This window comes from Amblyomma maculatum, chromosome 3 (genome assembly GCF_055883805.1).
Source record: "Amblyomma maculatum isolate TAMU_Amacu chromosome 3, ASM5588380v1, whole genome shotgun sequence".
In the NCBI taxonomy this organism is placed as follows: Eukaryota; Metazoa; Arthropoda; class Arachnida; order Ixodida; family Ixodidae; genus Amblyomma; species Amblyomma maculatum.
The window spans coordinates 168,487,508-168,514,451 of NC_139346.1; the positions used below are offsets into that span (position 1 = coordinate 168,487,508).

At 45.9% G+C, this 26,944-nt stretch overlaps 1 protein-coding gene across 4 annotated transcripts in view; it reads right to left on the minus strand.

Annotated features, from left to right (window-relative positions):
* Window positions 1-26,944, minus strand: part of LOC146196824 (uncharacterized) — a 219,165-nt gene that overhangs the window by 33,312 nt on the left and 158,909 nt on the right. For 3 of the 4 annotated variants that reach the window (XM_084598547.1, XM_084598546.1, XM_084598548.1), the window contains exons 2-4: window positions 16,038-17,321; window positions 8,873-9,332; window positions 635-867 (exon numbers count right to left, since the gene is read on the minus strand). In XM_084598547.1, coding sequence (XP_084454673.1) covers window positions 635-867; window positions 8,873-9,332; window positions 16,038-17,240 — 1,896 coding nt within the window. In that variant the 5' untranslated portion in view covers window positions 17,241-17,321. The remainder of the gene's footprint in view (window positions 1-634; window positions 868-8,872; window positions 9,333-16,037; window positions 17,322-26,944) is intronic. The other variant, XM_084598549.1, reaches the window with a different exon arrangement.

Below are 26,944 nucleotides of genomic sequence, written 5' to 3' on the forward strand. Positions count from 1 at the left end.
AGGGTGTAACGCCCAAAAGCGACTCACACTATGAGGGACTCTATATTTAGGGTCTCAGAAATTTTGATAACCTGTGGATGGTTAATTAACATGTAATGACAATCACTCAACATATGGGCCCCTGTTTTTCGTCTCCATCAAAAAGCGGCCGCCTGTGCTAGCACGTAACCCTCTTGCGATTAGCAGTTGAATGCCGCAATCACTCAGTAGTAGTGGCGGGGCCATTTCCCTGTGAGGAAGGCTTCACTACAACGAAGACCCCTTTACACAGTCCCTCAAAGCATGCACACTGCCCAGTGGGTTGTATAATTCAAACGAGGAAGAGAACGTATTAGTGAAGTAAGCGAAAAATTCACAACCTGCGGGAGGCAGGCTAAGTCTGCTAGCCAACGTATCGCCTTGACAACTTGTCTTCGCAAGGGCCAAAGCGGGTGCTTTTGAAGAAACGTCAGCTACTGGATCGCAGCTTCACCCTTACCCCTTGTTCACTGCGTGGCGTTGCGAATTTCTCCTCCCATGCACTGTATATACGATTAGTAAAACAATTGAATCGTAGTTGCCAGGGCCACTTGCAAAGGGCATTCGTGTTTATTTTAGTAATGCAACCACGCCTATCCACTCCAGCCTTTCTTACCTCAGGGGATGGAGCAGTGGCCGCGGGCGCCTCCCTGGCAACATGCTTGGACATTGGCGGCGCGTCGGTGAAGTTGGCGCCGCTGTGGCCCATGATCTTCTGCTCTAGCCAGTTAAAGCCAGGCAACTCCTGGGCGAGGCGCTTGTAACGGGACTCATCGCCGTGCTGCTCGCCACCGCTGCGCCGGTGGTGGTCCTCGGAGTTCTTGCGCTGCTTCTTGCCGCTAGCGCCACCTGGTCACAGCACGAAACGTGAAATACTAAAATCAGTGCATGCACACAAATCGCCGACCAGCGAATGCGACGAATCTGTTGTCCAAGCTGGGCTGAAAGCAACGATCTGGTTAATCCGCAGCTGTTATATCCCGGAATAATCGGTACTGGAAATGAAGCCATATAGTGCCGTACTGCCAGCAATTATTGTAGTGACCATTTCGTAAAGTTACACTGGTCACGGTTCTTGCGATGCCTTATCACATTTTTGAGAAGCAAGTGAGCCACGAATCAAAATAAATGGAAATGAGCAAAGCGGTCGAAATTACAAAGAAACATTCGACTCCTTACCTCCCTTCCCTTTATTCGGTCCCGGAGAAAGGCATAGAATTACAATGAAGCCTACGTAAGCTTGAGTGGCATTCATCGCATTTGCTCCCAAAAGTACGCAGGTCCAAAAGTGGACAGCATTAGGCATCATCAGCGTAACATCATTTCAACTTGTGGAGGCCATGGAGGGTGGCTGTTCCTGGCCCTAAGTCAACGCCGCTTGCGGCGGGGTCTAGCCAGCCACCAAATTTTTATCTGTTGTAGGCCGTCATTGCATCCGCCACCTCACCGCTTAGGTGGTGAACGACGGCTGTTGCGACACGCGTCTTTATCTCCCTCTTCTTCTTCTTTCTTCTCTACTTTCTATCTTCGGCCCGCACGAGGCAGCGGAGGTGGTTCAGCTACAGAGCCAGTAGAAAGCCCGTGTATTTTCTTTTCCTTCTTCCTACAGCCACAACAACAGCTTGTGCATTGTGAAAGTTCAGCGCCTTCGGCTACACATCAACTGGGCGAGGGCAGGGTGGCAGGTGCTGCTTGCTTCAATAAGGCGAAAGCCTTTGATGGGTCGACGGAGGAGTGGCTTGTACTCCGTCTCCATACCAACGCTCTGCCGTGCCCGGCAGCACTAAAACATTTTAACCCTTCCTTCACGGGCAGTTGTCCGCACTGTGCGGAGATGTGTTCGGACATCTACCACATGGTGTGAGCTTGCCCATCCAACACAGCTATTCCTCCTCGCCCCAACCCCCCTCGAAAAGACCGAGGGCGACCCTGCTCGGCTTCTGTGACCTGCAGGCTCAAAAGGCCTTGGCCGAACGCGCCCGGGCAGCGACCGACGCCACTGGGGTCCCGTCTGTAAGGGCCGGATCTTCAAAGATCCGGCTCATGCATACCTCCACCCCTTTTAAATCATTAAACGTTTGTCATCACCACCACTGTAGGAAGAAGAAAAAGAAAATGCACGGGCCTGCTACAGGCTCTGTAGCTGAGCCACCTCCACTGCCCCGTGCGGACAGAAGAGAAGAAAGAAAAAGAATAGGGAGAGAAAGACGCGCGTCGCAACTGCCGTCGTCCACCACGAAGCGGTGGCGAGTGAATGTCTACAACAGATAAAAATTCGACGGCAGGCTAGCCCCCGCCACAAGCGGCGTTGACCTACTAGTGTCGGCCCCGTAGGGCCAGGAACAGTCACCCCCGAAGGTTGCATCATATAAAAGCTGTCCGCGAGAGCGGCGCTCCTAATTGGTCGACAGAGAAGTGACGTCACCAGCCGCCAAATTCGAAACGACCAACCAAAAGTCTCATCTTGTCCAGCGTTCCTGCCATTACACTTCTCAGCGTTTCTCACAGCAACGTGGAACGCTGGTTATTTTTATTACAACGGAGGTGGCTGGTCCTGGTCCTAATGGGGCTGGGATAGGTAGGTCACCGCAAGCTTGCGGAGGAGGCTAGCCTCCTCCGCAAGCTAGTTTTATCTTTTGTAGGCCGTCATTGCACCTGCCACAGCATTTAATGACTCATGCTGTCGTGGACAAAGTGTGTGCCGCTTTTGTGGCGTTCTGATTTGCCAATGCGGGATGCATCCCTGCCATCTGCAATGTCACACTTGAACGCAAGCCAAAGAACTCCACGCGACAGGAGTGATGTACCGTCCAAACGCACACGTGGAGAAAATGTGACAGATACTGCGCCTATCCTTTCCTGCAGACCAATTATAATTATATGTAGCATTGCACCTAACGCCGGTAAAAGGTCTCATCTTGCCTAGCGTTCCTGCCATCTGCAATCTCACAATTGAACGCGCCAAGGAACGCCACGCAGGAGCGATGGTGTACCGTCCAAACGCACGCTTGTCGGAGAAAGTGTGACAGATACTGCGCATTTCCTTTCCTGTAAACCATTTATAATTATATGTAGCACTGCAACGAACGCCGATAAAAGACACACAATGAGACAAACGATAGGAAAGGAAGGATAGACTTTCGCCATTCTCCTCTTGAGAGACATCTAAGAGACCCTCTAATTTTTTCTTTATTTTAGAGCGCAGCTCTTTGGCGCCCGTTCCTGGGTTTCGCGGCGGCGTCGGCGTTTTCCCTCGTAACCAGCTCCACTTTCACTCCCACCTTCCTTCCTTCCCTTCCGGCGCGGTTGCTGTGTCCACAGAAAACGAGTGAGACAGATACTGCGCCTTTCCATTCATGTGAACCAATTATGAAAGACACGCTTCACAGCTCAAGTGGACTTTCACTCTCACCTTCCTTCCTCCCCTTACGGCGCGATTCAGGTGTCCCCAGAAACAAGTGCGACAGATACTGCGCCTTTCCATTCATGTGAACCAACTTTGAAAGGCACGCTTCAGAGCTCAAGTGGACTTTCACTCTCACCTTTCTTCCTCCTCTTCCGGCGCGATTCAGGTGTCCACAGAAACAAGTGACCAACACTTCGCCTTTACATTCGTGTGAAACAATTATGAAAGGCACGCTTCACAGCTCAAGTGGAAGACGCGACCACAAATGGTGCACACTGCAAAGATAATTCATGAATAATGCGAGCGCCCACACCGAACTGCAGGGTAACATGTGCAGTAACCGAGAATTCACACACTCACAGAGAAAAGCATCATATTTTGATGTAGCTTGCTTATATACACCTAGTTCACCACGGTAAAAAAAAAAAAAAAAAAAAAAAAAACTTCGCTTTTCAAAATATGTCTCGAATGGCATCGTTCCAGCATTAAGCTCTTTGGCGCCTGTTCCTGGGTTTCGCGCCGTCGTCGCCATTGTCCCTCGTAACCAGTTGTATGTAATTGTACATATATGCCTTGCTCGAATTAGTTGCCTAAATCTATAGAAAAGCTGAAACAGCTGACGAGCTACGCTCAAATTTCGCATTAAAAAGTACCGTAATCGTCGTCATTTTTTTTTTTCTGTTCGTTATTGTTGTGGCTGTAGGAAGAATGAAAAGAAAATCCACGGGCCTGCTACTGGCTCTGTAGCTTAGCCACTTCCGCTGCCTGATTGACTGATTTATAGGATGGGAAGGCGCGCTAACTGTCACTTGTTTCCTGTGGGCACCTCAACCGCGGCCCCGTTAAGGGAGGGCGGAAGATGGGATTGAAAGTGGAAAGAGAGAAAGAGGAGCCGTAGTGGAAGGCTACGGAGTAATTTCGACCACTGGGGATCTTTAACGTGCGCTGACAATGCACAGCACACGGATGCCTCTTCGTTTCGCCTTCATCACGAAGAGGCGTCCGTGTGCTGTGCGATGTAGCACTGCGACGAACGCCAATAAAGGGCAAAGAATGAGAGGCAAATGATAGGAGAGGAAGGGTAGGCTTTCGTCATTCTCCTTTTAAAAGACGTATAAGAGACCCTCTAAATTTTTGGTGAAGCAGCGCGGTAACACAGAAGCAGAAATTGCATGCTACATATATCGATCTTTCAGCCCGCGAAAAGGTTGCAAAAATGCGCTTAAGTCTGCTTAAAAGCGGAATTGGCGAAAGCACCTGCTAATTTTCCATAAATTGCGGCGAGCAGTTTACTGGAGGTTTATTCCGATTGAGAGGAACATGGAAGCGAACATTTCAAGCATTACTGAGCCCACGCGTTTGCGGCGTTGAACCTGAAAGATTCGTTCCTGTAGCCGCCCCCGATAGGCATACAGCACCCGTATTTCAGTCGTTTAAAGTCACGAAGACCGGTCATTCTGCAGCAATTCCGAACACAGATTATTCTCGTTGCGTCAAAATGCAGAAAGAGGGAAACCTCCACGGCTACTTATACCTTTAAATCCATGTCGGTACCACTCAGAAACTTTTCCGCAACGTCTCATCTTCCACAGGGCCAACGACATCCTCACTCTTGCCAGCAACGATGCTCGTAGAGGCACTCGTATTAAGATAAAGCAACACTCGCAAGGACGTACCGAAGACAGCGTCTAGTATACGAGCATTAGGCTGGAGTGCACAAGAAATGACGTCATATAAGGGCGTCTGAGATAGGCTTCGTTTACAACCGGTATACGCATGTCTGAAAGCGTAGTAACCGCAAGGAAGTGTACACGATCTACGGTGAGAGACCGATTGATCGATTCTTTCCTGCGGTGGCGGCGCGTCCAATTGTACTCTTGTGCGGAAGCCAGCCAACACCGACGTCCGCCGTTTGTTCCGCGAGCACAATGGTCGGATTCGGATTCCAAAGCCGCCGACGCCGTCTACGTGCTCCCACAGCCTTTTTCTTACAACGCCTGGACCATTACGCACATCCGTCCTCTAGTTCCCAGGATTATTTGGTGACCGCTCCGGCGTGCACTCAGTGAGCACAAAAGGAAGAAGCGTTTCATACGACCCGCTGACGGCGACGGAAAAAGGCGTTATATAGTAATGCCGCCGTAATACAAAACCTTTTCGCCGTCACTCCGTTGGATGTCCGTGGATGTTCAGTGCATTGAGAGAAAACTTCCGGAACGTGGAACTTTTGCAAGAGTCATGTGGCAGAAGGTATGACAACTAAGCGGCGACTAAGGTCAGCCTGAAAAATTCTAACTCACAAGTCAACCACGCAAGTCTGGAGTTAACACGTCATATGCGTAGTTTAATTAGGCCGAAGTTCTACAGAAACTTGCGCATTAGTACGCCGCTTTTACATAAGATGATGTCATTTGAGCGGCGTTCCATCAAGCATTCTGCTATTACGCGCCCTGCATACTGCCGCGCTCTCTCGCAAGCAGCTTCAAATTCTTCCTTTTGTGCACTTTTAAGGCGCACCGCTGTCTACAGCCTACGAAGCTGATACGTTTATAGCAATATAGCTTAAAATGTCGCTAACAATAAGGTCAATGAACTCGCATCCAACTAATGTAAAAGAGCAAAGAATCAGCATCGCGAGATACAAAGGGCATATGCAGACAGTCCTATTCTTGTCCCCTCACTCATTATTATCCTGTGTCGCATGTTTCTTGCGTTGTTAGGGGAAAAAAATGTCTCCCCAATAGGTCTAAAGGTCGAGGTTACACAAGTGCAAGAGAGCTTCAGTGGTGAAGTGAAAGCTGCTGCTACTGCTGCTGAATAACTTAGTCTCTCCTGTAGATAAACCTCGCCCTTTTCTGGCGCCGCTGACTGAACTACAGGGGATAAAGTCAGACTAAAATTTATCCAGTAATGAATAGGCGTTAAAGGTTTTTGGCCCCGCGATTTACACATCACACAAATGGTTTATTCAAGATACTCGCCTAGGAAGAATGTCGCGAAACCTCAGCAAGGGGTTTTATTAATCACAGTGGAGTGGGTGGGATGAGAAGCACGTCTTGAACGCCTTGTGATCGCTCGCTCTGGTGAGCATCCGCAAAGTTCCAAATATCCGCACAATTTCAGCCCCGTCTCCCGACTTGCACCGCGTTGACGCCGTAGTAGCTGTGGCCTCCTTGATGACATCGAGCTCATTCATGTACATCTCACTGAAAACGGGGTTCTGAACTATCGATTTTCGTCCTCACGGATAATAGTATATGTCAAAGTGTCGTAGCATTTCTAAACTGCCGCGGACCAGATACGACTGAGCATAAGCCACATGCGAATATAATACCAACCGACTTCTAGAAGAAAAGAAAGAAACAGTTCTGGCGTGCTAGCGAAGCAGTGCTGCCTATGTAAAAGAAGTTGGTGTGTCGGCTTTTATGGCACATGAGCAGATTAACTATAATGTGCTTCGTCTCTGCATAAATACAAATTCAGGCGGGACTCAGCTGATTTCTTCGGCAAAGAGTTAAAAGAAATCGCTCGAAATTTCGAAGTTTGTGAAAATAATAATAATAATAATAATAATAATAATAATAATAATAATAATAATAATAATAATAATAATAATAATAATAATAATAATAATAATAATAATAATAATAATAATAATAATAATAATAATAATAATAATAATAATAATAATAATAATAATAATAGGTTCACCCGCGCCGTAAAGGAAGGGAGGAAGGTGGGAGTTAAAGTGGAAACAGAGTAAGAGGAGCCGTAGTAGAGGGCTACGGAGTAATTTCGACCACCTGGGGATCTTTCATTCCGAAAATCCGGCAACACCTCTTGAAACCAGGAAGTATTCATGAGAAGTAATTCAAACGATTCAGGCTGACTACGTTCTAAAGGACGATGTTAATCTACTAGTTAAGGTAGATGCGTATCTTAAATTGAATAAATCGTTCGCCATGTCGTCGATAACCTCCATATTACTAAAAAAAAGTGGACTTCGTGTTCGGCCTAAGGCAACCGGCCCCAAGAACTTATCGACAGTGACCCGCAGTTAACTTCAGACGACAACAAAATGAAGATTTCATGAGACATGCAGGAGTAACAAGCACGAAGCGACACCTCCATAGCACGACGTTTCGAAGGTAACTGCACAGAGGCTGATGAGAACGGTAAAGGAGAACGGAAGGAAGCAAAATAGGTTCAGAGCTGCGTGTAATTCCCACGCCAACAAATACCTCGAAGTAAACACTGCACTTTAGTAGCGGTACCCTGCCGGCACATGCGCTGACGGACAACTTCAAAAACTGAAATACGTACAACCTGTGCATGGCGTACGAAGTCCTCAATGAACGCCCATTCCAAACACGTGGCACTCAGCATGTAACAGACATACGCTTCGGCGTCTTCAACGCGACGCCGGCAAAACACACTGGCCCACCATTGAGCATGCATCTCGATGCTCACACGAAATAAGCAGCTGAGAGAAGGAACGAAAATGTATAGAGACAGCAACAGCTCCATCGGCATTCTTGTGTTCCTATTGCACAAAAACAGACGTCAGAACATCGCTCATGGGCGAGGTGCCAGAACGCGACAAGAGGCTTTAAATCATGCTCGAACAGTGACAACACGCGGAGTGACGTCTTTCGCATTTCTAAAAGCCGCAAACATAGCAGGTGCTCAGCGTTTCGCCATCTCATTACCATGCTTCAAGTAGCGCCAGAGCTTCATGCAGCACAGAGCTTGCCATATATTAGCATGTGCAGAGCGCATGTGGTGAAGCACCGATTGCGACACAACCGAGAAGCAATGCATTAAAAGCACCCAGCTGCGCTTGGAACATTGTTCTTTACACTGCCACATGCATTACATTCGTGCCTATTGCCCTTTGTGCGCAGTAGATATTTAAATTTGAAGTCGCTTAACAATCCTTTCGATCTTATTAGCGTAAAACTCTGAAAGGCTGTTCGTGAAGCAAGCGCCCCTACAGCGACACGGCCACTTGCGAATAAGGCAAACTTAGCATGGATCGAGCCTGCAGCTTTTTGAAGCATTGTGACGTAAAGTTCAGTTCAGTTATTGGCGTAAAGCCAATAACGTCCAACCTGCCCGACGCTCACCCGAACAAGATGTCCCGTGGAAGGCGAGAAAGACAGTGCAGATTTAGCTGATCTGCTGCGTTCATTCAGATACGTGTTCATCAAAACAAATGTGTTTCACTGCAATTCAGGAAGTTCAGAACATTTTCCGTAACTCTAAGCACGCCATATTAAAACAAGATCATTGGCAAATCGTTTGTTGTCCGAGTGAACATAGGAGAATATAGACGTCCGGTTCACATTGGTAAATGTTAGAAGGAAATGACGCCAGTATTGCTGATGGAAATGCCCAGTAAAAGCGCCGTTCATGATGCGCCCCGATAAATGTGGTCTTGTCGCTTACCTAAATGGCTGGTTTGTGGCGGTGGCGGGGGAGGTGGCGCTGGAGGCGTTTGCTCGTCCGACGGCCCGATTCCCTTGGAGCCTTCTTCGTCCGAGCTGAGCTGGTAGTCAACGGTGCTGCAACTGTCCGCACCACCGGCGTCATCGTCCTCTTGAGACGCCGTGGTCTTCCAGCGAGACCGCTTGCGCAAACCATTCCGCTGCTGCGACGCAGATGCACCGTCGCTCTGCTCTTCGCCAGAGGTGCGCACCCCGGACCCTGCTCTCGCCCCCACCCTGTCCTCTTGCTCACAGCTGCCTGACCTTGATGAGGGCGCCATTGCAGGTCGCGGGGTCAGTCGTTTGCCCTGCTTCCTGCCTGGTGGAGATCCGCATCCAGCAGGTGCCAGCGGTGGTGGCGTCGTCCCCACGTCGTCCGATCTCATGGGGGAGCCTGTGGACGCTGTTTTCCTAAGTAGGGCCTGCGATGAGAGCCGGATGTGTATGCAGGCTGCATGCGGTTTAAAGATATACGATTGAATTGCGTGCAAGAGATGTGCGATGTGGCATGAAAGCAAATGCCGACGACAACAAAAAAGGGCCCAGCAGATTCTAAGAAAAAAAAATCGATGTGTTTTAATGTTTCAAGACTAGGATTGTGGCGGAACAATATTAAACTCATCCCAAAGATCTAACCAACGAGCGACGACAAATGGCCTTTAAATATTTGCACTTTCCTCGAAAATGAGAATCGCGCCTTATACCTATACTTCTTTACATAATGTACAGCTATGACCGAAAGTGGTATACAACACGCAGCCTGTTGTGGAGCTTGGGAAAACTGCATCTAAATGTCATATAGCAACAGAGTCAGGGACAAAGAAAGCGACACATGCGTGTCGATAAAATGAAATACCACTAGGACTGTATCGATCCCAGACAGGTGTAGCTAGATGGCGTTGAAATGCAGTTTTCCCTAGAGCTACTCGAGTTTTCCGCCACCGGCTACCTGTTGTACACCACTTTTACTCATAACTCTACATAATCATGTTCACAAAAACATAATCCTAAAGTATAAGTACCTGAATGAGAACAAGGCTTATTAACCCAGCCTCCGTATACACCGATGTACTTGTCGTTGATCGCAAAGGGCGCAAAATTTGTGATTAGTAGGAGGTCCCAATTTTCAGGGAAGCTTGTTGACCGATTTTAACCGTGATCCGTCATATTACGTTTTTTTTTTCTTTTTTTTTTATTTGTTGCGAAAGCAACACTACGCCAGCCAGCTCGGCTCGTCGCTTATGCTCGTATGCCGTAGCCGCAAATGGCAGTAGCTGCCAACTTGGGTCTCTCGTTTCACATGGGACGGTTATGTCAGCATCAGCCTGCCAGGACCCTGATATTAACTTTACCCCTACAGGCTACTAAGGCACGCTCATACGGCTTGGTTAAAGCGGTGCTTTATATGTGGGCTGGTAGCCTACGCTATCGCGTCACACCCTTAAAGGCGGGGCTTAAGTGTCCCCCTTATTTAGATGCAAGAAACGCCTTTACCCCCACCACTTAAAACGCCGGTAAATTTGATGCGTTAAACGGAACGCTGGTTGTGTTTTATGCAACGCTCGGTCAGCCGCAGCCAAACCTTTCGCTCCACACTCGTATGCCGTAACCAAAAAAATGGCAGGCGCAACGAAACCCTCAGGAGACGGCGTGCAGAAGAAACGGATGAAGAGCGCACTGCACGCCTCAAGAATAGAGAGAAGAGGGCTTTGGGGCGGTTTAATCTTTGAGCCTAGAGGCGTCGAAGGTGGTCGGTGCGCAGACTCTGCACGAAGAGTGGGCGAGCGCGAGTCCGCCACGCGAGAGTTTCATCGCCACTTCACAAACAAACCCTTTGGAAGTGTGTGTTCTGTGTGCGACCGGCTGTTGCATTAAAATTATCTAGCACCGGTGAGTGGACTTATTATGAATCCGACTCTTCATTTGGCCGCAAGCGTAGCCATGCAGCCGCATGCTTTTGCACTTCAAAGGTTAACCAGAGCTAAACCACAGCCAACTTTTTTAAACAGCCACATAGCCCTGATGCAAGTGTCAATATCTGGAAATCTATCCGCTATTATATGGGGGCTCAAACACTAATGTTGAAAATATTGTACGAGGTCCTTAATTAAATGTCCTCAAATATGGCAACATACTTGCTACCCCCCCCCCCCCCCCCCCCCCCCCCCCAGCTGGGAAATAAAATAACATTCTCAGTTTTCCGAAAAGCGGTGAACACGCGAATTTTCGCATGCTGGTTTTAATACGTTATCTGTTTAGAAAGATGATTACGTTATATTGAGCTCTCGCTTTTCAATTGATACGAATCAGCTTCTGAAGCATGTGGCATGCAAAAGCTATTCAAACGACAGACGCAGGGCAGGCGTTACAACGCCACTCTTCCCTAGTTACGCACTGCTCGTGTTCTCTGAATGCTTCTGTACGTTAGCTTGTCTTCATGCCTCATTTTCTTTTTTCTTCTGTCCATGCACAACAATCTCCGAAGCACATTAAACCAGCCTTTGTTCTGCAACCTCTGACCTACAGCATATTTCTATAACCATCTTTATGCAGCCCTATATCTTCAGGTTTCAAAGCGATTAGCGAGATTCTTTTAACGCTGCTATACCACAACCGAAAGCTTTAATAAGTTTTGATTCATAGGTCGTTTTTCTCTTTCTGACATCCCTTCATCATTGACTTTTTCTAACGCATGTGACTGTCAAGGACCAGAAAAATAACGCTCAATGCGCAGAAAAGAGGTCTTCAGTTGGTGTCAGCCCGAGGCCTGTACTGTTTTGATAATCGTGCCCTATAACCCTCGTTAGGTCACTCATTCACCATCGATAACTTTTAGCTCGAGTGATTAAAGTCTTCCATCATCCTAAAATTACAAGTCTGATATTTTTCTGACATTTTCTTGCTGACATTTATGCCAACACCTCTAAGTAGGTTCTTCTGCTGACACTGCCCCTGGACGAAAAAAATAAAGACTGCATTCCTGAGAGGTATTCTTGAGGCCGAAGCATCAACTGAGACTCATTATTTCAAAACAGAGTGTTGGCAGCGACGGATCATAGCGTTTGAGCTAGAGCTCTTCAATACTGCTTGCGAAACTTCCCATAGAGCCCATGTATCAAAACACCGCTCTTTTGAGAGGCCGAAATTCGTGTACATAAGAATAGTGGCGGCACCCCGCGGCTGCTAAAGGAAACTGCGTCGATGTGGCAAACTTTCAGATTGTTGTAAATGCACACCCACTTTGGAAATTAAATTAGTTGAAGACTTGCAGTAGTGAAATTCTTAAATACAACAGCCGTAGAGTTAATTAAGATGGAAAAGAAAAAAGAAACAAGTAATTTCCAAAAGGCGATGGCTTCCATTGGCCGCTTCTATATGGCCCGACAATGGCATGCAAAAACCCGAAAAAGGCATGCAAAAACTGGTCACTTTTCGAAGCGGAGTTTCCGAACTGGTATGATCTCAAGTCTCTGGTTTGATTAGTGTTGGCGATTTTTACACACCGCGTCAACATAAACTATTTAGAAACATGTCATTATCGCCCGCTACGAGGTGCGGGCATCATGCTCGCCGGCAGGTGGGAATTTGTTTTCTTAAATTTAGCTTAGTCATTTAGATTGCAACTTCTATTGAATCCTTCGCAGTCAACTTCACTTTAGCTATATCAATCACATCCATCGTCTCTTTTGCTCATTCAGTCGTAGTCGCCTTCATTTATGCTGGTCATTAGAAGTCCTTTTAGGTTTTCGTAGTTATAGTATTAATTCTCATTTTTGGGTTTTTGCCACGGCAGTCAACATCCAGTCTCTCCTTCCCCTCTCCTCTACAAGTGAAGAGAGGGATCTGCTCTTACTGTACCTGCCATGTTAGGTAGGCAGCGAAATGACGCTACGCCGGAGGCCGGCTTTCCTTCAAGATGTTTTCTATGCTGATCCATTAATGCCCCGCTTTCAAAACAAAATCTGGTCGCTTGGCAACACATAGCACGAACTTTGGCGCTTTGTATAACACGGACTTTGGTGTGCACCCGTAGTCGGAGCATGTGCTGCGACCATACGCACGTGGAAATATTTGATATAGATCTTTCTTCACTTCCATTCCCGATCACCCTGTCCTTTCTATGCTACGATTTTCACTCATAAAGAAGCTCAGCAACCTCGTGTTTGGCGCATGATGGCCTTAGTTGCCTATGCGCCAAAAAAGCCCAACACAACACAACAACAACAACACAACACAACAACAACGGGTATATAGTTCACACGCAAGTGAACACTGTACATGGGATACGTTTCAAAATATCCTCCAAAGTCAATAGTCAGTCTGCGCTAATGCACTTGACATGGCCGAAGCCATCAGAACTGGTGAACGGTAAGTTTCCAATAAACGTTTAAAGACAAACAATGTCGATCCGAATGAGAAATGTGTGGAAATACTGATTTGGAAGCCCTACGTTGTTGGGGGTAGTAAGCACATGATATATCATGAAAATATGTGAGCCGGATATTTACCTACAAAAATAAATAATGCCGATGTTTTTTAATATTTCGACTGATTTATTATTGTGAAGTTTTTCACACAGAAACGGAGCACTAAGGTTTGCTAGCTTCTCTAATTTATTCAGAAAGAAAGAAACAACAAGCCCTGATTAATGAAGCATATAGTTCTGAGGCTAAGCATCTCAGCACGACACGAGCCAGTGTGCCAGGAATAGAACTAAGTAGTGATTACATGTAAGACAAAAATCAACAAAATTTGGCAAGAAGATGGATACCCTGACATATAAAATTTGCGCATGCTTTGTAATTTATTTATGACGCAAGTATATGATAATTAGTCCGCCGCATGTGGTAAAACACATAAGCTCAGACACCTTGAGGTTAAAACGCACCTGCCAATCGAAGCATAACATTTTCACTTTTTCGGAGGTTCTGTAGGAGCGTGGCGTTTTCAAATGTATTCACCACGACATATATCACGTCATCATCACCCATGATGAGTGCGACCTTAGACTTTATGCCAATGTGCGTGATATTTATTTTTAATGCAAAACGTAGGTAATGAGCGGGAATATACAGCCCCAGAATTCACGAGCGCGACCGAGGAATAATCACCGATAACTGCAATCACACTGCTGCCTACCAAACGAAAATTATTAGAACTTGTGCCAACTGTATGGAATTTCAGTTGCAAGTTCAAACGTTTCGACACAAAATATGTTGCATTTAAAGCAATGCTGAGTGAAAACAAAAACAATGTGTTGTCACTAGTATAGTAATGCAAAATCCGTCATGTCCAAATATGCTAGTGCATTGTACAAGCATATGTGAGGAAAATGTAGGAATATAGCTTTGAAATGTTACCTATTGATTAGTTTTAAACATGACAACCGCATCTGTGCTTCAAATTCTAAGGAAATTCCGAAGAAGGCCTGCATTTCTAGTAAATAAGTGGGGGAATTCGCGTTTAGTAATCAGTTGTAGCGTCTAGAAATTTGCACTGCGTGCAGAGCGCACTGGACTAAAATATCTTGGTTACGGCCCCATGGTGTGACGATACCCGCCCTGATTATTGCGTACAGGAGATGTAGGCATTGAGTGCAAGCGATCCCAAAAACATGTCGAATTATACAAATTGACACAGTATTTTTCCTTACCGGCATTGTTCGAAAACAAATTTATTTGATGGGAGACAAGAAAAGCTTCTTCAAAGGCCTCAGTTCTGGATATAAAAATGATTGGTTTTTAGTATTCTGGCATCCAAGACTGCTTCAGGCTAAGATAAAATAATGAGATAATTCGTTTCGCTTTCAGAATTTTATTTTCATGCTTCTTTTAAAGTAGAGGCATTTCCTGCGTTCAAAAACCTGTTGCCGCCTTCGCTTTTCCGCCTTCATTTTGTGGTAAACTAGAATAATTTGGGCCTTCACATAGGGTGCCGCAAAAGCAGTTTAGAATAGGTAGCGAAGCACTGGAAGTAGTAGGCGAATATGTCTACTTAGGACAGATAGTAACCGCTGATACGGACCAGGAAGACAAATGACTAAGGGAATAAAATTGGGATGGAGAGAATTCGGCAACTAGTAGCAGCTTACCGGTATCACTCAAAAGGAAACGGTTGTATCTTACCTGTGGAGGCTAATGTGGAGGCTAACCTGGAGGCTAACGAAAAGGGTTCTGCTTACGTTGAGGACAACGCAGAGTGCTAGGAGCGAAAAATGGTAGATGTAACGTAAAGAAATACGAAGCGTGTAGAGTGTGTCAAAGAAATAACTCGAGCTAATGTTATTCTAGAGGAAATCAAGAAGAAATGAGCATGGGCAGGACATGCAGTGCGAAGAGAGGGTAACTGATGGTCGCTTGCGATAACAAATTGGATTCCAAGAGAAGGAAAGCGTAGCAGGGAGCGGCAGAAAGTCAGGTGGGCGGATGAGGTTAAGAAGCTCGCATAAGTCAAGTAGATGCAGCGAGTACAGCACCGGGTTAGTTGGAGGAATATGGGGGAGGCATTCGCCCCGCAGGGGGTACAGCCCGGCTGATGATGATGGTGATGATGATGATGATAGGGTGCCAGTGCATCCTGGTTTGCATACAACTCTTTCTCTCATTGAAAAGCTATTTACTATTCTGAGCAAGCCGTTGTATACATCCCCCCCCCCCCTCATGGATTCGGTTTTTAGGAACCTATTCTTCCTGTGGCCGTTTAAGCTTGTCACAGAAGGAGTTCTATTTGTAAGTAATACGAAAGTATCAGCACGTCTTTGAAGCTCATACGTGAAATCGCTTATTAAGAACAACGTTTATTAAGCCGGAGCCAGGCTTGGCTATCTCATTAACTGCTTCTTTGCGTAACGGTTTCACGCGCACTTTCCTTACCAAGTGCAATGTCCATCAAAGGCTGCAATAAGGAAAGTTTCATTCCCAACGCAGATATAATAAAATTGAATGACTTGAAATGTCCACAAGAGGTTACCGCCAGCGGTTATCAGGGTCTGCATGTACCGTAGACAGCAGTTCAATGCACTATTTTATCGCTTAAATAAATAAAATTACTTTACAGAAGAACGGACAACCAGGTGCTTTCCTTTTCTTCAGTAGTGTTCTCAGACGGTGAAGGATAGGCTCACTCACCATTTTGGACTTTTTGTTCTTCTGGTCTTTAAGCGAAAGCCACCTGGAGCCTGAGTCGGAGCCTGAGTCGAGAGATTGGCCCCTGGAGGCTGTTGTGAGGTCACCCCTGGTTGTTGGTGAGGATTCCGAGGATTCCGCTGAAGAATCAGGCCTCATCGACGAAGACGACCTAAGTGGCCACTTGTGTCCAGAACCGGCTGAACTCGCGGCCGAAGCGCTGCCAGGAGCATTAAGTTCACCATCGACCCCACCGTCATCGATGACCAGACTGCCTTCTTCGGGTAGATCATCGTAGTCGTCAGAAGCAACATTCTCTGACGCCTCTTCTGCAGCTGGCGCACAAACTTCGTTCTGCTGATGCTCTTCCACGGCGTCCACCAGAGGCAGGAAAAGTTCAATGGCCTTTTGGTCCACGTTAGATGCTTCTAGGGAACGTGACGCGGGGCTCTCGTCTCCTGACAAATTTTCGTAATTGTCACTAAGCACATAGTTGCACTTGGCGACGCCGGAGCGCTCGACAATCTCCTCTTTCTTGCAAACCATGGCTTGCCCTGAGGGGCGAGACTCGCTCTCAAGCCGAGTTCGTGAGCGCTGCTGCTGCTGCTGTTGCAAAGACTGCACAGCACTTTGTAAAGGAGGCGGCGACGGTGGCTCCGTTTTGGATTTCTGTGGTGACACTGCAGGCGACCTTGAATGTCTCCGTTCCAGTTCAGTGCTGCTGCGGCGGCGACTCTCAAGCTTCGCAGTCGCGGGAAGCTTGACGCGCTGCTCTTGCTGATGATGGTGACGCTGCGAGTGATGCTGATTGTGCGCCCGAGATGGGGACCTAACGCGGGACTTTTCGGCCTTGCTGGCGTGGGAAAGAACAGCTCGCGATTCCTCGCCCTTCGGGAAATAAGAGTCTAGTTTGGTAGCAGGTACGACCGCCTTGTCGATCACACAGGGAAGCCGCGCAACCCGTGTGACCACGCTGCGCTCGAGGCACTCGCGCCGTAGAGTTTCCAGCATCTCACCGGACAGGGCGTGCCCTTGGTCGTCCGCCGGCGTTTGCGGCTTACACGGGGGTGCGGTGGCATCTTGTTTGGCCGAACCGTTCGGGCCATTCGCACAAGGAGGCGTCTGGGCCGTACGAACGTCTTGCTCCTGGGTCATGGGCAGCAGCTGGCCGATCTGCTGCATGGCCGCCTCACGCCGCCGCGGCATGCGAGCGCGCCTGGTCCGCTCGAGTCATCGGAACAGCCTGTTGGGATGCCGCGCGATCGCGCCACCCCAGCCACGGCGGACCTGGAAAAGGCAAGACACGGGGGGCAGCGGAACATTAGTGGAGGACACCAGCTACGCGACTGGAGATTACCGCCACAGCCTACCACTATAAGCACCTCACACGAAAAGTAAATATAGGTGGGAGACTAGTATTCCCTCCCACTTATGCATGCATGATGTCGGGTACCTCTTGCCTTTATATGTACACCTAAGGCCGCGAGTTTCCCACAACGCAATCGAACATTTGGGCATTGCAACATCTCGTGGCAAGCACGTGTCTGGACACCATGTAAATGTGTCAAGCGCCCGCATCTATTTCAGGCAGCGCAGTAGTTCTAGTTGGAAACAGCTACGAGGTACTAGGGAATACAGGCGCCGCAATTCACTTGTCTTAACTCTATGCTCGGTTTGTCGGCGATTTAAGCGATCCTGCCAGAGAAGGAGGAGGAGGAGGAAGATGAAGAGGAAAGGCCGGGAGATCCTGCCAGAGCCTTCCCACAATAGCAAGGACGCGCCAAGTACATGCGACAATTGAACCAGAAACAAGCTCGCGCACATTCACTCATCTCGTCAACTAGGGGAAGAAGTTGCGTTCGCTCAGGTCCTGTCGATGTAAGTACGTAGATAATACAGGTAAGCATTTGACGGGTGTGTGCTGCCGGGCCATCTGACGATACTACAGCTCCGAGTAGGTTCTTCGCCCTGTTTTTCTTGCTTCAGCCTTTCGGTCGTCTCGGCGGCACGTTCTTGATGGGTCTTTTCGTTTCGCTTATTCCTCTTTCGTAACAGCCAGATGCTTAGCTGACCCTATAAACATAAGCTCCTCCCATGTCGTTGCTTAATTGAGCAAGCTACATTGTTCCGGTCCATACGTCAACACTTCTCCTTTGGCTTTTCTCCCCTGGCTCGATGTAATGTGCTCACTGATGATGCCATCATTCCGTTCACGCTGTTTCGTATGTTGCTACTACACACGCAAAAATCTGGCGCCATGACAGAAACCGCAATGCGACCACCACTGGTTGGACCTCCCCCAGGTCGAGGGCCAGATGCAGACGCCTGGATATTTGGTCCTAATCACCCGCCCTTATTAGATTTTCTTAATCTGGCCAGTTGCAACAACGCAACAAAAAGAAAATGACCACTGCGGAGTGCTTCCACATGCCCTTTTTGCTTTTGTCAGCCAGCTGCAAATAAGGCAATTCGCATCCTCATCCCTGGTCAACACTTTGCCTCAGGAACAACGTTCAAGCCATTACCGGAGAAGAAACCCACACGGCGGGTGCACCCTGTACTGCTCCCAATGTGCACTGGTTGCTGCAATACCACCGCATGCGAATATTCCTGAGACAGGGCCTTTTTTCCAGCATATACCACCTGTGGTAAAGATGAAACTAAAAAAAACCTGCTTGGCTCCCACTCTGCTCACCAGTTACACCAAATGCGAAAGTCAGTCATATGTCGACGAGATAGTAGAATGCTTTTCCGCGGACATCGAAGTAAATCTCTGCGTGACCAAAATTGACAGGCAACAAACAACGTCTCAAGAGGAGTCTTAATCCAGCTGCCCGGCACCATCTACAGCTGCTGAAAGGCCGTTTCATAGAGAAAACTAAGAATTTGAACCCTGTCGGACATGACATGTAGGCACTCCGTATGCGAATACAATATTACTAAACAGTATACCCTAGAAAACTTCTAAAATACCTTCCCCGTGAAATGTTTGAAGTGAGACCAATCATATGATAGGAGAAACTATAACCAGTTTTATGACAAAGCGAAGTATACGTTTTAAGTACACCAAAACCCTGCTCTCGTTATGCTTTCTCTTACTGATGGGCAGATGGCTGTAATGCATCCTCAGGTCAAATATCGTTGTAAGTACTCAAGATCAAACAGTGCTCGTTTAATCTTCCGATTTTGTGTGTGTGTGTGTGTGTGTGTGTGTGTGTGTGTGTGTGTGTGTGTGTGTGTGTGTGTGTGTGTGTGTGTGTGTGTGTGTGTGTGTGTGTGTGTGTGTGTGTGTGTGTGTGTGTGTGTGTGTGTGTGTGTGTGTGTGTGTGTGTGTGTGTGTGTGTGTGTGTGTGTGTGTGTGTGTGTGTGTGTGTGTGCGTGCGTGCGTGCGTGCGTGTGTGTGTGTGTGTGTGTGCGTGCGTGCGTGCGTGCGTGCGTGCGTGCGTGCGTGCGTGCGTGTGTGCGTGTGTGTGTGTGTGTGTGTGTGTGTGTGTGTGTGTGTGTGTGTGTGTGTGTGTGTGTGTGTGTGTGTGTGTGTGTGTGTGTGTGTGTGTGTGTGTGTGTGTGTGTGTGTGTGTGCGTGCGTGTGTGCGTGCGTGCGTGCGTGCGTGCGTGCGTACGAGTGTTTTTGTTTTGTTTTGTTTTTCACATGCTTCTCCCTATTGGAGGGTAAATTCCGAGGCGAGCGAAGCTTTGCAATAATTGCCTTCAGGGATCGCTAAAGTACTATAACATAACGAATCCGCGTTGTTGAACGCGTCTGGTGAGCACTGGGGATGCACCCGGGGTATTGTGCAATTGTCCTTCATCGTCAAATTTTAGATACCACCAGCGGTTTACTTTTGGAAGCGGGTACAGGGTTGTACGTGACTTTCCCACAAGTAATACACTCAGGGCCCAAGCCGCAGGGTAAGATTTTGCTGGTTATCTGATAAGTGGGGTAACCTTGCCATCGGCACTAGACTACATTATTTCCGCGTTTTAAGAAAGACGTACGCACTACGAAAATATTAAACAGCAGTATTCATCGCACATTTCTTCCATCCTCAAAGGGGCTATGCGGGTCAAGCCATATTTTCTGGTCATTATTTTTGGGTAATTCTGAGGCCATGTTGATGTTGGCAGGTGAGAAAGATATTCAATTATTGATAAGAAAATCAGGTTTAGAAGCAGAACTTTTCTTTTTCCTCCGGCCACTGATTTTAATATCGCGGTGTAATGCATATATTCTATGCTGAGGCAGGCAAAAGTAAAGAAAAATAAAATAAAATACAGGCAGTCGCTCAGTAATCATCGCATTGCTGTGAATGACGGTGCAGGTCTGCTTCAGAGATCAAATATTAAATGTTTCTCTTCGCGACATTGAAATTATCATGAGGAAACAGGCAGAAGTGTGCGCAATTAAGGCGAAATCCTTATATTGCTCGTCAGACGCGAAATTCGTCACCGGAAATCTTGTCTAAAAAATTAGCTTGTCACCAGAAATTGTACTATTTGTGACATCACGTGTCGAAGCTGAGTGTGCGTGAGTATCATGTAATTGAGTAGTAAAATAGTGAGATGTCATATATGGTAATGAATTAGTGATGACGCCATGCTAGTTATCGCTAATTATTTATAATTAACTGATAACTAGGATTACTCATAATTACCACAAAATTACAGAAGTATTTAAAATGGTACTAATTAAGGCTCATCATTAGTTTAATTAGCATATTATCAAAATGACGTGATGTCAATTTCACGTGAGATGATGACTTTGGAAAGTTTGTCAAGTGACTAGTAATATGAATAAGTGATGACGCCATGCTTATTATTACTATTATTATAATTAGCGAATATAATTAATGATAACTGATTAAATAATTGTAATAATGGCAACTAGTGCATCAGCGGTGACGTCACGTGGCAAGATGACGAAAAAAATTTTTCGCGTGGCTAGAAGGCGTCATACTGGGCACGTCGCACAATGACGTAAAAAGCTTCACTCATATGACTAGACGGTAATACCAAGATCCAATTAGTGCAGCAGCGGTGACATCACGTGGCAAGATGACGAAAAATGTTTTGTCGCGTGGCTAGAAGGCGTCGTACAGGCACGCCACACAATGACGTAAAAAGCTTCACTCATGTGACTAGACGGTAATACCAAGATCACCTGAAAAATGAATTGCAAAAAAAAAAAATCTCAATAAACAAGGCAATTAGTCGCAGAAAGAAGGCATTCAGTCATTGCTAAATCAATTTATGGAGCAACAAAAACAGCTAAGTCGATTTCTACAGCTACCGCTCAATAATCGATCGCTATCTCAGCATCGGCCTTTTTTTTTTTCTGTTTTTCGGGCTCATGAAATTAATACTTGAAGGTAAAGCATCCTCTATCATAAAAACGTAGTGATATATTGCTTCAGTTCACCTTCAGTGGCACTTTAGCCTGAAAACTCAATCCACGATTATCCGACTTTCACACCAGGAAATGTCCGCATTCTAAAATGGCACAATTTTTTCGGAAGCAAAACGACAAGCTACCTCCTTGTGGCAAGGCCCAGTTGATAACAAACAGCTGAGCAGTACGCACGAGAAACAGATAATGGTCCAGGAACCTTTCACATTTCTAGTAGGAGAATGCGAAAGACACGCCACAGATTTACGATCATCCAGGAGACTGAGTGAGACATTATGAACAATCCCGTCACTGCATCCTTTTAGAGGAAGTCAGAGGAGAAGTGCCTGGATCCTTTTGGAAAAGGTCAAGCCAGCAGCCTGGTGGCCCAAAAAGGCAGCGCGTGAATAAAAACCGTTCGGTGCACGCCGTATTGGAACAATAACGACGCAGCCTGCCGAAATGAGCACGCTGGGCATCGCCGCCAGGTGGAGTTCCTTCACAATATGTGCTTTTCTTCCCAATAGCAGGACGCGGAAGTAAGAGGGAGAATTAAAAGCTTATTTAAATATTTAAGGATTCTATGTCACATAGTCGGCAAAGTTGAAGGCTTGCTTAAAGGAATATAGAAAGAAAGGCTGGGCATGGTAGCGACTGTCACCAAGCCATTTCAAAAGTGAGGCTCCTAAATTCCATCCATCCAATTCATGCGTCACAACTTTCACCAACCACTTTGTGTGGTGCCTACGAAGAGGCCGTGATAAGGAATATTATAAAGGCCGAATAAAAATGATGCTGCGAGAGCACGCATTGAGAGAGGAGTGCATGTGGGTATGCTTATTTGTGAAACTCGTGCGCAACGAGCCCTCTCATGGCCTAGCCGAACATCATATTTTCAACAAAAGGAAATTGGTTAATTAATTGATACACGTTAGTTCGAGTCCATGCGACGAGCAAATGTTTACCCATAAAACCCAAGTACAACGCGGCAGGCTTCCAGAAGAATAGCGCAGCGGGAATTTTGAAGAGGGAGAACAGAGGCGGTATCAATTACTTGTCTCCTCCGAACATCAGCAAGGTTACTGACAGGTCTTCAGGAAACGTCCTCCATATTAAGACAGATTAAAGAAGGAAACATGATTGATAGTGATTATTAGCAGGGGGCGGCAGAAAGTTAGGTGGGCGGATGAGATTAAGAAGTTCGCAGGGGTCAAGTGGATGCAGCTAGCACAGAACCGGTTTAAGTGGAGAAATATGGGAGAGGCCTTCGCCCTGCAGTGGGTATAATCAGGCTGATGATGATGATGATGATGATGATGATGATTAGAGGTTATATATACATTGTCAGATATTATAAAGACTGATAATGACTGCTAATGACTTGTAATGGACCTATATGTCTAACGACGACTTGTAACGATTACAATTGATTAGAAATGACTAAAAAGGCTTAGTAATGAGCAGTGATGACTAAAATGACCTACTAATGACCAATGACGTAATTATCAATATGTCATTTCAGTAATTAGTAGCAATGAATTAACTAATAATGACTTGTAATGAACAATATCTCCAACGATGAATTCTAACGACAATTGTTTAGAAATGACTAAAATGCCTAGTAATGAGCAGTAATTACTAAAATGACAAATAATGCCTTGTAATGGCCAATTTGTCTAACGACGGCTTGTAACGACAACTGATTAGAAATGACTAAAAATACTTATATAACGACTAAAACCACTAATAATGACTTGTAATGACCAATATATGTAACGACGACTTGTAAAGACTACAACTGATTAGAAATAACTAAACATGTTTAATAATAAGCTTTCGCCGTTCATCTCTTTTTGTAAACATAAATGGGCATAGTCGTTCATTTGAAGACAATCCCGAGGGCTGTGAATAGTAACACTTCGCCAAAATAGTGCCGAAAAGTTGAGAACGGGGGACACAGCAACATGTGCCGTGGAACTTGTGGAAACGTTGTGGAGTTCATTATCTTTAATGAATAAGGGATGTCATTAGTGCCGCCCAAACCTCAACATCCATTATTCACGCTAGTGAAATACCCCGACTTATAAGGACTGCAAATGCATGTAAATCAGCATCTGATGCTAATAATGTAGCGCAGGAATTATGAAAGTATCATCTGATATCAAAGTATTAGCTCATCGTCACAGTCGCTGAAATCGTTAAAGAAAATTGCTGATTTCCCTCCTAATAATAATCGACACGAAAAGTTGCAATATCGCCAATTATTGCTACATCCGAAACGATGCATATAGCGACCTGCTGCCCTGTTTGAATAGCACATATTGAAACACGACGACCGCGACCAAGGATTGCGTTTTGTGTTCTCCAGATTGGGTGCCACGTTTTATATAACTGACTCATTGCTGATTCCATCCATGCGCTAGCGTCACGTAGTTAAATATGCAGGCCTAATAAATTTATTATTATTACCCATCCTAACCGATGAGAAAGGACATTTGCATTACAGTTAATGCAACTCACAATGGGTATGTGGCTCAGCATGGGAACTAGTGAATAGATCGTTGACTCCAGAGGACTGCTTCCAAGGTATACCTGTAAACCCTGCATAACTACATCACTTTTTTATTCATCGCTCAGCGCCACACGCTTGGAATAAAAGAAAGCGTAAATCAGCGTCGCAACATTCGCGTGGAAATGAATCATCACACTCAAGACCAATTGTTTGCCTATCCTTGTAGAGAACAAAAAGCAAATTGCTCCGATCAACCATGGTCTGTCTCCCGCAGGCATGAATTGCGGCATTTTCATCTCATCGCTTAAACACAGCGTCATCCAGGCCAGCATCAGAAAGATTTTCTTGAGCTCTCATCAGTTCCGGTTCGTCTTTGAACTGGCTGGCGCGCGCATGCGCGAATGCACTTGAGTAGAGTTGCTTCGATGCATTCATATATTCAGATATTCAATCACATCCTCCGGTTTTCAGTACTAGAAGGGCGATGTTTCTCCTACATCGTACGAAGGCATTCACAATACGGTCACATTTAACGCGAGAAAACTTACCATGTTAGGCGGGTAGCAGAGCGTAGGAAAAGTCTAAATAAAGAGACTTTGAATCGTTGTATTACTGGATCTTATCTGCCCCACAGGGTCGTCTGCATAGCTCGCTTTTCAAACTCTGCAGCTTAAGCGGGCATACATGGTCACGTGACACGTAACGTACGCCACCAAGTGATGTTTGCATAGGGTGAGTTTTTTGCGGTCTCAGTTCGACGCGCCGGGCAAATCAGAATCCATTCAGCAACAACAAAATGACGAGTCATGTGTAATTGAATGAATGACATAGGAAAATCTCTAATGGCAACCAAGGTACAACTGTAAAAGTTTCGAAATTAGCAGTTCCTAGTAAATAGGTTTTCGGTTCCTAAACAATTCCCAGTTTTACTGCTCCTGTCTTTGAACGGAGGTGAAGTCAAAAAGGAGAAGAAGCAGAGACGAGGTACGTCGTCGTTCCCGTGTACTTCTCTCATCTCGTCCTTGTCCTTTTTAACTGGTTCTTTTCTTCATAATGTACAAACTGGCCCATATTTACACTATTCCTTGAAAAAAAAATATATATATACGCCCTGCAATTGCTGGCATTCTTGCGTCCAGAAAATGTGGGCCGGTCGAGAGGGTGTAAAAAACATCCAAACTGAGATTATAAAGGAATGGACATCACTCAAATATGATTGAGACATGTAAGGGTTAAAAGCATTACAAAATTGTCCTCTACGAAGTGACATGCAAAGAGGAGGCCCGAGCCGCTGAGAGGCCCTCTGAAGCCCTGTCGCCTCATTCGTGAGAGTTTCCCCTAATGCTCGACTGCGAATTATAAGACAAATATCCTGGTGTATAACAAGACGTACGTAAGTCAATTCTGCGTTAAGAATAACGCTATAGAGGAAAAAAATCACAGAACACCTAGCTAAATTATCTCTTGGCCGTACGATAGAATTACAAGCTACTAATTATTCATTGACGTCCATCTAAACGCGGCCATACGGCTACAAAGGAAAGCCGTACAGCTTTCTGAGAAACTTCTTATAAAAAAAAAAATTTCGTGCTTGTCGAGGCAAAAATTATTCCACTTTTGGGGATTCCCCTAAACATTTGACCAACATTACAAGTTGTTGATGTCGTTATATCGGGTACTGTGTCATTCCGTCAGGGTTTTACTTGTGTACCGCACATGTCTGTTTGCACACAATAAGACCATCTAGCAGGTATCTGAGCTTTTCTTTGCCAGGTTTGGTGTCCGCGAAGGTGGACACTCAGCCCCAATGAAGATAACGTCGAAATGTTTAGGTTTTCCTTCCGGTCTGGTGACGTAACTTACAAATGGTGATAAAATATACGTGAAAATACGACACATTTTTCCCGATATAATTTTCAATGTTATCGCGTTAAAAAGAGAATATCAGATACTAAGTATTCTTCGAACTGAGCAAAAGTAAACAATTACTTTCTAAGATCCCCAAAGCGCACTAAAACCTCTTTGGTCATTATCTAAACATTTAAAATGCCGTATGTGGCTTAACGATCTTATATTTCATTAAGCAGCATCACAAACACTGCGCTACGCCGGCTGCATGCGGATTAGTGCTGACAAAGATCTGATAACCTTGCCGCGCCGCAGGTACCAAAGAGGCTTGTTTGTAGCACTTTACTTTCCACCAGCGGTTGTACCTGACTTAATGAAAACGGCACAAGAAAGAGATCGGAAGAAAGAACGTCCAAAGATAATAAGGTAATGATAGAGCGCGAGTAAAGCGATATAACGATGCTAGAGACTGAAGAAGTCGCAAAACGCAAACATATTGATCGCCGCCTTCTTTAAGCCTTGGATGTAAATAAGCACTACAGGACGCCAAACAAAACCAGCAACGGAAGTTATGCTTGCGTTCTGCTATCGGCGAAGGGAATAATAATTCGACAAGGCACCTATATATATACATAAGTGTACATGGTACTAGTCCACGATAGTCGCAAAATATCACCAGATCCAGCCTCCCCCCAACCAGCACCACTGCCCGACGAACATTTCTCCAAGCGCTAACGTCGCAGCTGTCTAGTCAGCCGATACCGCTGGCGCGGACACGAGAGAAGAACGATAAAATATTTATTTTTACCCGCCTTCAAAACAAAAACGATCCAGAGCATGCGGTAGAAATGAAGAAGAGAAAAGGGAAGTGGACACAGTAGTACAGAATAAGAATTACTGATGCAACACGCACTGTCCGAGCATAATGTACGGGAGTTCGACACGAACCTTATTGGTCTTTTATCTCTATAGAGAGTTGGTGCAGTCATTTGGTTCTCGCGAAGTTTGCATCAGAAATTTCGCGCTCTACCCAGATGGTAAAAACGCCGAGCATGACGATTCCTAAAAGAACGAAGATATGCTTACGCAGGTGTATTAAATGCTAATCGCTTTGTATGTACGAGCTGTAAATCTATTTTCTTCCCCCACATGCACTGCAGTCAGAGG